The sequence below is a fragment of the Anopheles marshallii genome, chromosome 2 (assembly GCF_943734725.1).
Source record: "Anopheles marshallii chromosome 2, idAnoMarsDA_429_01, whole genome shotgun sequence".
NCBI classification, from domain to species: domain Eukaryota; kingdom Metazoa; phylum Arthropoda; class Insecta; order Diptera; family Culicidae; genus Anopheles; species Anopheles marshallii.
The window spans coordinates 42,152,494-42,167,375 of NC_071326.1; the positions used below are offsets into that span (position 1 = coordinate 42,152,494).

Consider the following 14,882-nt stretch of genomic DNA (forward strand, 5'->3'; position numbering starts at 1 on the left):
GCTAGGGTTACAGACAATAGGATGCAGATCCACTGTGCTAAAGTGACATTTTGTTAAGATAGTTTTGAATTTTAGATTGCTTTAGCTGCTATTTTAAGGATTTTTTTCTAATAATGACAAAAGGTTAAAGACCTTTTGCTTTATAAAATTGTTCTCTAAATGCACTATAAAACCAACCGATTGTATGCTTACGGGTGCAATGTTCTTGTCTTGTTCTTGTTCTTGGAAAAATTTTCCCATTTTAATCATTGTCTTCCAGATATTGCGCAAAAGAAAAGCTAGAAATAGGACTTCTTTACCGCGTACATACACCAACCGTATCCGTTCGTAAGCATGTAGCGAAAAAAATCCACTACCACACTAATGGGTGCGCAAATGTTGTGGAGGAAAATTTAACATTTTATTACACACCTTTCGGGGGGAGAACCCTTCAACACTACACACCTATTTTTATTTGTAAAGAAAGGAAGGAACAATAAACGAAAAATACACACGCACACCCGAAACATTTCCGCCGGTTTGCGGTTTATTTGCGCAAATTATTGCGGGCCACCTAGAGCCCGGCCGGTCCGTGGTTGGCGCGTTGCATGTGAGTATAATTTATGTGTCACTAATTACGAGTCCCAAACCAGCCAGGGTTTGCGCCCCAAAAGCCCCGAAGCGCTAATGCCGCTCGGGTCTTCTTCCCGCTCCCTCAGTGGTAGTGTTAGGTGATATGGTAGCGCTGGTGCATAATTGAGCGCGAACGAATAGCACGGATTGGTGTGGCTTTGTCTAGTCGAAAAAGGATGATAATGGGTTCAAAAATAGCATCGCGCTTGTAAGATGCATGGAAGACCTTTTTCTAATCCAACTACACACAAACACACCACAATATTCATGCAGCAGGTAGTACCGAGAAATAGACAAATGAAATAAAATCCACTTCTGAGCTTTAGCAGGAAGCTACATCAACCATGAGCTAAAAGCGAAAGGCTAAGCTGCTAGGGGGAAAAGGATAACGCGATGTATCTCCTATCATGGGTTTCCACCCCAATGGAGACGATAACGACGACCGGAGCTAACATCTAACCCATCGACAAGGACACTTGCAAAAAAAAAAAATGCTCCATAAAAACCGCCGCTCGGTAGAGTCGAAACATCAACTAGGAAAGGTTTTTTTTGTTCTTATCAGCCCTTATCCTCTTCCGACTGCTAGTGGTGTCGATGTCCTGCGGGAATTTAAGGCATGCTGGGTTGGAATCGTGCGCATTTACCATTGTAATGACACTCTCGGCTGTGTGGTTATGAAGCGTAGGAATCGCTTATGGTTTGAGAGTAACTCCGTCGGATGGTTCAAATCTCATCAACCATCTTCTGAAGCGATTAGATGGTACATTGGTAAAGCTTGTCATGTGGATAAATTTGCGAGCATACAGCATTTAGCAGAAATACTTATTTAACTCCAATGCCAATATTCTGTACCCGTTGTAGTCCATCTTCTCAAGTGTGATAGTAGAGAAACAATACGTCTGCGGGAAAATGTTCACCAGCACGGTAAAGTTTTCACGCGTTAATCCTGCCCCATACCGTATCCCATTCCTGGGGGACTTTGGAGCGTAGAATTGAAGGAACGGAAGCGACTAAAGCGATATTACTTCATGTTCGTGGGGAGTATTTTTATTTTAACCGTGCTCCTCCTTTTTTATCTTTTACTGCTTCGTCCAAACCCATCGCTCGCTGGCAATGCATCGACACAGTACGCTCCGACCGGGAATTGTCGACCTGATGCGCGGAAAATGGATCCGTGCAGTTTTGCCGGGTTGCCATCATTTTAATGGGATAGGATCAAACTGATGGCGCGATACACGGGGACGTGTAACGTTTGATGCAGCACTTCGGTTGGCTCTTGCCAAATGCTGCAGCGCAAACAAAGCATAAACGGACAACTCTCAGACGCTGGGCAAGCATCCGGTGCGGTGAAGGATAACTTAAAGGTGGATTACTGCATTTCGTAGTGGTGCCAGTGAGCTGGGCACGGACACGATGAAGATGCATTGCACCATCAGGCTATTGTGCCCGATGGTGTGGTTGGAATGGAAAAGTTGGATTTTATCGCGTATAAATAGGATACAAGAAATGTTTCTTTCCGGCTGGACAAACAGAACTTTTTCCTCTGCTGATGCGAAACACTTTTTTTTTTCTTTTTGCACCATACCCCCTCTCGGATCCCGTCGGATGCGGACCACCGCCACGCCAACGGTGGTGTGCTAATGGGAAAGTGGGAGAAAAAGCGGGAAAAATAAAACATTTTACCGACAACTTCACCAAGGTGAAGTGCAAAACGCGCGCTTCGGGTCCTATTTTTAGAAGATGCCAGATAAGATACCAAACCGGACGGACGGACATGCCGTACCAACGGTAAAGAACGATTCAATTAAAGTAAATCGTGCGGAAATGGAAAGGACGGATTTTATATCCCCGAGTACCGAGATTGGTCGATCTGGTCCGTCCGTTTGCAGTCGTGATGCCATGGTCAGGAGCGTCAACGTCACCGTTTGGAACACTGGTCGCCGACCATCGAAGGGCAATCACTGTCTGTTTGGCAAATTTGTGACACTTTGTGACAGTGTGCTGATTGGAGCGTTTTTTTCGCGCTTGCAAGAACTGCTCCGGTGAATGGAATGAGTTTGCTGAGAATTGCTCGAATAACGTAAGAATAAGTATCAATTTGGTAGATAAATCGAAATGACAAAAATGACAAAATACATTTGAAATAAAATGGGTAAATTAAATGCCATTACATTAGAGAACGAATATCCAAGTGAAGAGGAGTGAATTTGGGGTTGGTGAACTTGTGTCAATTCGATATGCACAACCAACTGTATACTACTGCAATACGCCTAAAGGTATGCAATTGGCAATACAAAGTGCAGTGTGTGTTGTTATGTAGACAGTTTTGCGGAGATAATATTTTAATTTTACATTTACTACGAACAGATTGAAACCTGTTTAATCGTTGGTCAAGGCCAGGGTTCGCCGTAAACCCACTTTAATGCCATACATTTGCCACATTTCATTAGTCCTGTCGCCCAAATGTGAATGTTTCGTGTCGTTAGCATCGCTGCTACACAGCAAACAATCGTAAATTAGGTTCAGCCATTCAAGTCGTGCACTTAAGCAAAGCACATATCATGTTTCGATAAAAGTTGCATTACGAAGCAAATACTTACGAATTTATATTTTCATTTTATCATCATTTGCGATGTTGCTGACACGTTAATTAATGCTAGATTCGTTTAAACCAACCAAACAGCATCACGGTAAAATTCTTGCTCAATCAAAACCAAGGCGAATCAGTTTCGCTTTCATACGGAAAACGAAACGTGGGTGTGTTTGACGTTTTGTAAAATATGTCATTCGAGGTGTTTCGGTCGCTACGTGCGTGCGCGTTGTGAGTTTATTGTTGACTTTACACTTGATATTCGATCGCATTTGGGGGACCGACCGTTCTTTACCCAAACGCCACCGGTAGTTAATCATCGGCGAAACCATCGTGGATGTGGGTAATAAAAACAAACGGACTACCAGTGCGACTGCCAAACGGTACTGCTGTTCGAAACGAGCACCACAACAAATTGGGTGTGAGATGTGACGAATTTCCAGACAAACGTCGGTAGAGCAGCGTTCCCTTTTGTGTCGTTATGGATGTTGCTTAAAAGACGCCAAGAACTCAACCTAAACCCCGATCGCATGGAACGAAACTAAGCATGGTAAATCTCCACTTCAAATCACGCCACCAATTTGAAGAAAAAAAAAAAAACAAAAACCGCTTATAAAGACACACACACACACGCAAACAAAAAGGCAACACTAGAGGCACTGAGCTAGTGAAGAAGACGGACTCCACTCGAAGGTCTCCGGGCGTCGCGTTTTGGGGATTGCGTCTGGGAGATTTATAAATAAAATCATTGAGAAAACAGGGCAAGATGCAAACGATAAGCAGGCTGTGGGTTGTGGTGTGGTGTGTATTTTCTTTCCACTTACCATACCCGCAACCCACTGTGAATACAGAGTGCGAGAGGATTCACTCTTGAAGGTAGGTTGAACAGTTTCGTCTTGCCGCTAAGTACACCACACGCGACGACGCTTCATGTTGCGGGAGAATTTTCATTAGTGAAGCGACTTGCTACCACACACACACACACACACACACACGCGGACGGGCAAGGGAATGGTGTGGCGTGTACTGCTGCAACAATAATTTGATCCAGTTCTAAACATTGACTCACACCGTTCCGTCTGGGAAGGTGGAAAATTATCGCCCCTTTGCTGAGTGAGGGAGGAGTGGGAGGGTGCTAACGTTTGGGGTTATGGTGATACATTTGCTGACTGTGAAGGCGCGAAAATGGGATGGGTTTTTCCAACGATTCATCTCCGTAACATGACCATCGAGTGCTGCTATCGGTGGCGTTGCAATGACGTTGCGATAGAGATGTGGAAAACGGTTTTCCCAATCGAAATTTTGCCTGTGTGCATGTGTGTGCAACAGGAGGATACCACATTAAAGGGTGAGGGGATAGGGGAAATTAATTTATTTCCAACCCCAACTGTCATGGGTAGTGTTGTGAATGACGTTGAAGAAAATTTTCACCGACGGTGGAAATGGTTGATGAAAATATTTTCAATCCCCCCAAAATCAGACAAGCCAAATAATGCGAGCAACATTGCAGGTTTCCCATGTGGAAAGTGTTTGTTCGAACGGGATGGTTTTAATTATCGATCGGTGCGCGATTGGTTTTCGCTTCTTCTCTTTAGCGGGGGAAAAAAGTTTAATTAAAAACGATCCCACGTTGGATACCATAGTTAATAGCAAGTGAAACGTGTCCATAGAGACAGCACTAGTAGGCTTTGATGTTTGGGAGGCAGAAAAATGGATAGGGGATGAAGCGAACCATTCTCGCATATCTGTTTGCTTGGATTGACGTTTTAATTCGAATAAATCGATCGGCTTGCGAAATGATCTTTCATTGTAAAAATTGTTTTTTTTTTGTGCAGGATTTACTTATCAAGAACCTGCTGACAGCTATTACATCCGCGTTGGTGAAACATTAAAGAGCCTACTTGACAAAACGTTGGCCGCTCGAAACGATTGTGGTGGTCCAAGTATGATAATGATGCATACATAATTTCGTTTCGTATCGTGCACTGACTCAAAGGGGAACCGGGACCACATGACGTTGAAGAGTCGGCCATACGTGCGGCTGGTTCTAATACTTTCCCCAAAAGGGGTGGCAGAGATGAATCCAATTCTCATCCAGCATGCTCGGTCGTTTACGTCGCCAAAGTGGCCAGTCTGGCTGTCGGCCAACATTTGCGTCGCCATCGTCACCGTGGGAGGGTGGCTGACGGCTGGCCTGCCAACCGAATCAAGCGAGGTTTGCTGTCTAGGTGAAGATTTCAAGTGTCTCGCCTTGTTTTGCCCCGCCGCTCCGATGCGAGTTGAGGGAAGTTGGTGTCTGGCGCAGATGATGGGTAGCCAAAATTGAACGACTTCAGCGGGGGCAATGCTGATAAACTTGTTATTTTGCACGACAATCGTGTTTTGCAGCTATTGTTATGTTTGTGTGGTGGAATATGACAAATAGCGGTGTTTGGCGAAAACAACTCTGTTACTGTACGCCGATTGTTGAGTATTTTCTTGAGGGTATTTTTGATCCAAGAATTCTATTTTGGAAGTTTATCAAATATCACATGTAACTCAACTCAACTTTATTGATCTAACAACCTTCATGTACAGCCAAGATTACATCGTGATGGCGAATTTTAAACATTTGCTTAGAATAGTTCCATATGCAAACGTTTCTTCCAAACTATTGTTGTTCCCAGCAATACTTTCCCAACACTGCACACGAGAGGAATTAATTCCATCTGGAAGAGAAAGAAAAGACCTCCGACCAGAACGTTCATTGTTTTGTCATTGACATCTGAACTTTGGACGATTTGTTTGAGAGTGTACACATTTTTAATGTTATACCCCGAAATAAGCACCTTTAACGATTTAACTTAACCAACGAGTTGGTGAGAGAGCACATAATGCGAAGAAGCAACAAAAAAAAAAAACAATCCCAACCCCGTTAAAAGCAGCCCAGAACGAAAAGTTTGTCCTTTCACCGTGATCCTATCATTCTTTTGCGACAAAATTGAATTTTCTCCAAAATGTGAGCTCCATCTTCGGGCTGCCGGGCTGTGCTCAGCACGAAACCAGTTGTAGCAGAAAGTTCGATAAACGGGCAACTCTCTTTGGTGAGCAAGCGAAATGTGAAGACATTCCATTCGATGTGCCGAATGGCAATAAACTTTGTCAAAGGGATGGAAAAATGCATCGCCAAAGGAAAAAAAGGAAATGGAAAAGGAGAAAAGTTTTGCCTTTAACGAAGGTGGAAATAGCTGAGAACATAGCCGTATTGCGAAGGATGCCAACGTTCCTTTAACGCAATTCCAGCGCGAATCGATCGAAAGGCTCGTCGAAAATGATCAGAATGTTAGCTCAGGTTAGGTGTTGGCATCGGACAGGTGAGGCTTTGCTTTAATTATTTTTATTCTAGTCTTATCAGCGTTCCAAGCTTGAGGTGTATCGTTACTAGTTACTTCTTTTACGGTTCAGCAATCGGTACGTTGTCGGTGGAAAGTTTCTTGCCATGGGTGGTAAATAGCAGCATCGGAAGCATTATGTAAGCATGAAGAAATCGATCCCGGTTGGGGGCGGGGAGGTTTTTGTTTACATCAAACTTGTAATCGAAGTTTATTTTTACGTTCATTTGTCTCTCGCTCCGATTCGAGACCCGATCCCACACGGCTACGCACACACCTCTGCTCGTCATAACTGACAGGCACCAGCACCAGAGTGAAAGCAGCGTATCGAATAATTACTATGTAGGTCAAGGCTACAGGACAGCGGCTAGAGTCTGTGTTAATCTGCGTGGCTATATCGTCCCAAGGCACAAGTTATTAGAATAAAAAAAGGTCACAAAAAAAGGATACATCTTGATAAGCACCATGATAAGATGCTTCTGTCCACAGCTCTTATGTCGCCTCTTTGAATTCCCGCCCCGGAATAGGATGTTTCCGATTGTTCGTTTACCTTATCTCATAGATCCTGCGACATTTTGTTTTGTTGGTGTTGGTGTGTTTTGGAGTAGCAGTTGTTGACTGCTGGGCGAAACTTCCGATGAGAGATGTTGGTGCCCGTTGATGGTGTACACTACTTATCAGCAATACTTGCACCGCTGCGCACACTAACTAACCGTCGGATTGGTTAAGCCTTTTCGAGCGAAATCAATTCGAAAAAAAATAAGTAAATGCTAAGAAAAAAAATTAACAATTCTCAATCTTTTTGTTGAGAATGACCACTCTCACTATAAAACTAGTAGGATAAACCCAAAACAAAGCATGTGTGAACCTTATACGAACAATATAGCAATCTTTTATATTCACATGATTGTTTTCATCTTTTATTCTCTTTGGCACTAAGTATGCCATGAAGTTTGAATTTTTCCTTTGTTTTTAAGCCTGTTTCACATAACTTTGGAGTCATTTGCTTGTTTATTTCCGTACTGTTCGGATATTTTACAACACTTAAACGATACAGTGCGTAAGAGAAGCTACAGCACAGGAAAAGCTCCCATTGCTATCTCGCTCTTGTCGTTCCGCTTATCACGATAACGCGCACTCTATCTCACAACCCTTAGAAGCAAACGACAGACGCGCGATGAAAACATCAATGAACCATCGAACGAGGCCCCCTAAAACGGGAACCGGAACACTTTCGCCAACCCCCGTCTTGAAGGGCAGACGGAAATCGGACTCATGCTCCCGAGCAGCAGATGAACATGTAGCGGTAACGGTACAGCACAAGACGCTTGCCAGCATCGTTTGCAGGTTATTGATTTAAAGGTAAAACAGTTTTTATTACTTCCTCAAGGTTTGCAACTGGAGAAAAAAAAACAGCAGCTCGTGTTCCCCGTGCGTCCCTGCTTGTTTGCGCAATCGATCACACACATACACACATGTGCGTGTACAGAGACGGAAAAAGGATTCCGACACGCGTCGGATGGGAACTGAGAACTGAACACTTGCCATAAATATGTGAGATAAATAGTGTTTCTAAAGAGTGTGCAACATTTTTATACGAGAGCACACACAGTAATGGCATTGCTTGATGATTAAATGATCCTTTTAGTGCCTGCAATTTAGCCCATCTTTGCATTAAAACGCTTCAGACGAGCATGCACACCAGTTCGAAGTAGTGAAGACGGCGCACTGTAGACAGAATAATTCCACAAGCACTCTTTTTTTCCACTTCACTATACAATTGGACGGTATTGCTTAAACGAATTCTTGTGTGCCGTTTACTGGATGTTGGATATTGCACACGGACACACGCTTTTCCTTGACGCGGTTTTGTTTTATTCCGCGACCCAAACGCGACGCTACCTCACGGAACTTGTGGGCACGTTTTGGCTGGGAAAATGGAAACCGTCACTCGAATACACACACCCACTAAATCACCAGCAAACCCATTACGCTAGCTAGCGTGATATAATTGTTGGCTTTCCGAACAGTCGCGTACCGTTGCGTAAAAAAGTTTTTTCGCCCGTCAAAAAACGCGAGACGAACCAAACGTTGTTTCCTTTCCTTTCCGAGTTCGATAGCTCGTTCAGTTGGTAGAGGCGGTGTGTATGTGTACAACAGGGGAAGGAGGGCGGGAGGCAGCAAAGGATGAGTACAGGGGCAACGCGAACCTTTGTGTGTTTGTGTGCCGTTTTCCCGCACAGCACACGTACACTTAGATAGTCGTACTGAGCACTGTGAGCCATTGAAGGCGAGTGTCAACATGCGGTCTTAGGGGTGGATTGGTAGAGAAAAAAACGGGATCCTTTCTACCACACGCTCAAACTGACGCATCCATAAGATGCACGTGTTCAATGAAGGATTTTTAATGGAAATATAAAATTAAAAACAGTTGCTGGAGTTTGGTTTGCTCGCCACCAGAAACCAAGTCTCCTTGCTCGTTGATTTAACCCCGCATTTGTAAGGTGGTACGCGTAAGTTTCCTTTATCCTACGTAGAAGATTTTCCTCCTTCCCGACCATGCTCCTTTTCTATGCGTGATGGCGTGCTTGTGTGTGTCGAAAGTAGGCTTTTCAAGATCTGTGGCTATGTGTTTGTACAACGGCACTGTGCTGGTATTTGTACTGTCTGTACGTATACTTCCACACATTTGCGCATGCGGAAAATGCACCAACAGCCCAATCCTTGCGGGGTTTGCTGGTACGGAAGGGACAGCAAGGGCACAGAACATTGAACTGAAGTTGACAGGGATGGAATGTCATAATTTGACAGCGAAAACGGGTGAAAAAAGCGACTGCGCGCTTTCAGCTGGCTGGAGCTTTCCGGTAGGGGTTGATTTTTATCGATCAAAGGAGGCTTTACTATGTGCTGTGGAGCTTTGGTTTGGAGAGTTAGCCGAGACAACAACCATCGATGAAGGATGTCAGCAGGATAACATGCGGTCTTTCGCGTTAATTGAAGAGCAAAATATCTTTTTATCTTTTTCAAAACAAATATAACTTTTGGGATTTTTTTGTGAATAAACATTTTAGTCATGTGAGAATTATCATAGTATGTTTTTTTTTCTATTTTAATAATGCATAATTCGAGAAATTTTATTGATACACCTCTGTTTTCAACGTCTCCTGACAAGTACTTCCAATTGTTGAAATACGAAAACGAGGAAAATATGACCAAAATTAGCTTTTGCGCATTTCCACCCCTTCAATTTCCACAACGAAAAGTCTTGATGAAATATTGAACGAATTTAAGGAAAGTCCTCTCCCTAATGGAAATTGTTCACCCTTGTCGGTTACTTTTATGTATGTTTATTTTGTGCTGTGTTTGCTTTTAATCACATCAAATGATTGAACACAGCTCTGTATGCGTTAGGGTTGGGCTTATTCGGAGAGGGAAGTCTAAGAATAGACGAATAAATTTTCAAGAAATGTCACCCCCAACCCCCAAACGCTAAAGTAACAGTAATAAGGATATGCTTAAATTATGTATGCTTAAAACGATGAGCAAATAAGAATTTGGTTGCATAATTCAATTGACCTACCTTGTCTTCAGCTTCGTCGGCACGCTCTTCGGCTTCGATTACGCGCTGCTCCAATTCGGAGAGCTGGAAATAAAAGGGAAATAAATTGTCGCTAATTAAAGTACTGTTTTTTGTAAGAAAAAAACATATTTTTTCCCAATAAAAAGTTGGTTATGATCCGCAATGACTCGGTTTGATTTGCGATGCGAGAAATTGTGTCACGGATAAGGGCGATGTTTTCCCGTACAGGTACAAACTTTGACGGATAGGTGGCGCTAGTGTTTCAAACGTTCTACGGTGTTTATTTTAACGAATTTTAGCGAGTTCGAGAATATGTAATTTGTGTGCTCTTTGCCATCCACAACATAAATCGTAATTAATTTGGCAATAGGCTAATATTAAAAGGTTTACTCAACGCTCAAGTAAGATGTTCTAGATGTGTAAGAATTCCATTTCGCAATTAGCTTAATCCCAATTCTATGTTTTTGAAGGCTAGCTTCAAATTTCCATCTCTAAGCCAATGTATTTCATTTTCTCACATTTGTCGGTAATTAAGTGATAGGAAAGTTTGCGCAAGCACGGCATCCCGAATCACTAGAGAGATTTGTCAATTTACGAACTTCGAAGGAATCGACTTTAGCGCCTGCTCGCTTTCCATAATGAGCAATCTTGATGCCGTTGCCGTTGTTGGACGCCTGACCGAGCAGTCCATTACCTACAGCCGAAACGACTTCTCCATCGACCGCCAACAACAGCCAGTTGTTGATGATGGCAATTAGTGCTAATTAAAATTTCGTTTCGTGAACGAAATTTACCCCGTGCGCCAGGGATATTTTTGGCAACACCGATTCCTATTCAACAATCGCATCAAACGGCTGGCAGAATGCACCGGAACCGTACGATGGAACGGGGCAGCCTTCATCAACCAACAGCAGTCCGTTTTCGCACAGCGAGCGAGCGTTAACGAACGTTTCAGATTCAAATGAGACGCAAAAGCCACACGGTATGGCAGTGAGAAAATACAAACTAATGATCGTGGTACCGGGACACTTTCGGATTCCCTAATGCCACAAACACACACAAACTGATGGCGGACGGTTTGGTCCAGTGCCTTATACTTGGGATTTCTGTAGGAAAACGATGGAAACAATTGGTATCCCCGAAAATGGGCGGCGAAAAAAAAGGAACGATCGTCATTAAAGTGGGACAGCAAGAGTGCAGGAAAGCGTGTCTTCAAGCGTCGGGAATGATTTAATAAAAAAGCGCCTTGCACGGGGAACTGTGGCTTTGCAAAGAAATGTGTGCAAATGAGCAAGCTTTGCAGGAGATGAACGGATTGTGGCATTGTGGGGCATAATTAAAAAAACAGCTTTACGGACAGGAACGATTAGTGCTGGGATTTCGGATTCCGAGTGTGAGGAAATCCAGCCATCGAATGAATCATGGGATTAGGTCGATTGTTAAATGTGAACTTTGGGTTTTTATATGGAAAATTTTCGTTTGGCTGATGGGAAACCGGTCACTTAACTAAATAGGAGTTTTGATTCGTAAAAGTCCAGTAAAACTAGTTCCATTAAATTGGCAAATTCAATTACATGAGCTTCAGTTTTAAAGTAACGTTTAGGCAAAATTTCTCCTGAGCAAAGATTGGTTTTACCGTCTTCCGGTGTTTGTCGTTTATCAATTTTCCGCTACTTTGAATTTGCGGTCAACAGGTAACCATTCGTCTCGAGCAGTATACAGACGCGTCCTACGCCGTTTGCAAAGAGGCAAACATAACGAAACACCCAGCAAACTTACTGCTTCCGGGCATTGTACACCCGGGCAGCCAAAGGCATTGGACGTTGGTAAATGTAATTATTTGGAGCTCACTTCGCCAGCACCGGCCAGTGCGAAACGTTTCGCTCTCGTTAAAATGTTTTCATTTTTTTTTTCACCTTTAGCAAATATACTTTTCCCACTGCAAAAGTAAACAACTTGAAAGAGAGCATGGGGCAGCATTTCTTACCCGTGCTGGTGTCCGCTATTAAGCCTGCTTAAGTGAAAGAATTTCCGGTTTATCGAACGAGAAAATCGATCGTTTCGCTACTGAATGCTGCAGCTATTTGTAGCGAAACAGGACGTACGGGGCAGCATAGTAAAATGTGAAGGGACGTGGTCCCCAAAAAAAGGGAACGTGCTGAGAAAAATCAGAACGCTTACGGTGAGAGTGGAAAAACTTCGTACCCGTAACCAAGGTCTAATTCAATCAACCGATAATTTAATGATCGTTCGTTTAAAAAAAGGGGAGAAGTAATGTGGGAAGAAAGGGGGAAAAAAACGTCCTTAGTTGTTCGGCAAGGCTTGCCACATGGGAAGAAGATATGCAGCTAGCGTTAGAAACTTCTGTAACTTTTAGAGGAAAATTGAGCTAAAGTGTGATGTAATGACGAAGCCCGAGAAATGTCCTGAATTGTGAAAAAATGACTGATGACATTCAAGGGCGATTTACCGATGATTTTTTGGCTATAAATGGAGGAATTTGGGAAACTTTGAACGTTTCATTCTTGCAATTCATACAAAAATTACATTCAATTAATATTGTTAAGCTACAGTTATTGCACAAAAAGCAACACAGTTTACACTAGACGTTTGAATATCTTTGCATAACATTACTGGTGAACTGTATAGTAATTTCCATCGGTAACAACTTGACGGGACTGATTTTAAATTACTTTAATATACTCTAAACGTAAAGACATTTCCGAAACCTACGGTGGTAGCTATATAAATGAATTTCATAAAATGCTTGTGCGGAACTTGATACGGCACGATCACCCAGACGTGTCAGTTGTTTGGGCATCAGGAAGAGTATTTGTTTAGCCAAAGCACGACATTATGAGTATGGAGGACTAAGAGTGACTAGGTGTAGCCAAAGAGATCTAATAATATTCTAATCTATGACACTTTGGGAATCGAATTTATAACATGGAGTATTGAAAACCGATATCTATATACTCAGTCGATCGAGATTCCGCTGTTTCACTGCAGAGGACGCTGACATCGACTCGACGAACACGAACAAGCTAGACGTAGCGTCGAAGCGATGACCGATAAGTCATAAGCGATAACCAAGGATCTATCGAGGATCAAGGAATTTTTTAACCCTATCGGACATCAACGTGTTAAATGAACCTGTGTTGTTTTTGGGCATTGAATTGAAATCCGGAAAGCGTTTGATGCAGTGACGCTAGAAGCACATCTAAGATTAATCTGAGTAATTGTAAGTATAGCCTGCAGTACGTCAGTGTCGATGAACTAACATGTGAATGAAAAAGGAAATGCCTCCCACACGACGAGACCAGCTACCAAAATCCCTTCCAAACTGTTCCCCCGTACTCTGGACCTTAGGACTTATTATCTAGTTATGTTTCTAAAGAAAAATAATCGTTCGTACAGGGCACAGGGAGTTCAGGAATCTAGCATGACCCTGTAGATAGAAAGGTCTGAAAGAAGCACAAACTGGGCTATATGGCAAAATTAATTTTATTATAAATATACTGCGCAAATCTGATGGAATACTGGAACTCAAATGGAGAATCAGAGGATGGAATACGATAAATCGCAGAAAATAAGTGTGGCGGTACTTTCCGGATCGATTTTGGCATGAATAAACTTCCCCAAAAGAGACGGAACAATTCCAACATCATCCGAATGGCGGAACAAACTCTCCTACGCGTATGCTACGCGCCCCTTTCGGGGCCAGCCACTTTCTACAACGACTCAAAACTCCGCTCAGTTACGAATTCGGTGCAGAGTTTTGTTCCACCGGTTGTTCTTTTATTCGCCCGGGCGCTTATTTTCCATTTCGTTAACAAGCCGCCTCACGGCGTTAGAAGGCGGTGGTAAGCTGCCAACACAATTCGGTTATGAGCGAAGCAAAACAATGTTTAAATGAATGCCCTACAGAAAGAGTCCCGATCAAAAAAGGGGCAGCATTACGTCAATGTGTGTGTGTGTGTGTGTGTGTGTGTGTGTGTGTGTGTGTGTATGTGTATGGCGCTGTGCCTGAGTGCGTGTGTTGGCATATCATTAAGGCAAGCATTCCTGTGGGCGGTACGATTTGTGCCAGAACGCGCCTTTGCTGGAAGCTGGAACACGATAAAAAGCGTAAAAGAACACCAACGGCGGCGGTAGCCCGTTGGTGAAAATCTATTTTGATAAATGTTTTCCCTTGCGTTTCAGGTTGGGCGTACCGAAAAATGGCATGCGGAAGAAGCCGGCTTTGAAAAATCTTCTCGATGGAACGTACGTAAAGCCCATTTTTCCTGTTTATTTTTCCTGCTCGTTGCAAAGGAAAACGGAGCAATACGAGCGACGCATCATACCCCAACCCGTGTTCGGTGCGTGAGAACGCAAACTGTGCGCGCGAAGGCTATAAGTAATGGTGATACTCAACACAGGGGAACCATCGTCAAGCACTACGGTTTTGCACACCTATGAGGCGCGGGACAAGCTGACAAGATGATGGATGAACGACATTGACGCAAGACAAAGCCCACCCGATGATTGTTGTTGTTGTTGCGCGAGAACAGAGCTTGGCGATACGCGTTGAAGTTGGTTACTTTGGAGTGTCTTTTGTGTGTTGTTGTATGTGTGTGTGTGTACGTGGCCTAGTATACCTGAAGTCTTGAATCCCCTTTTTTACGAGGTAAAACGAGCTAGAACTGAATCCAATTTTCGTTAAGTAAACACGGGATCAGTTAATAAC

The 14,882-nt window shown here is 43.2% G+C and overlaps 1 protein-coding gene across 1 annotated transcript in view; it reads right to left on the reverse strand.

Moving 5' to 3' along the window:
• Window positions 1-14,882, reverse strand: part of LOC128717982 (uncharacterized protein CG43867) — an 88,248-nt gene that overhangs the window by 23,619 nt on the left and 49,747 nt on the right. Inside the window, exon 2 of the mRNA XM_053811658.1 lies at window positions 10,154-10,216. Coding sequence (XP_053667633.1) covers window positions 10,154-10,216 — 63 coding nt within the window. The remainder of the gene's footprint in view (window positions 1-10,153; window positions 10,217-14,882) is intronic.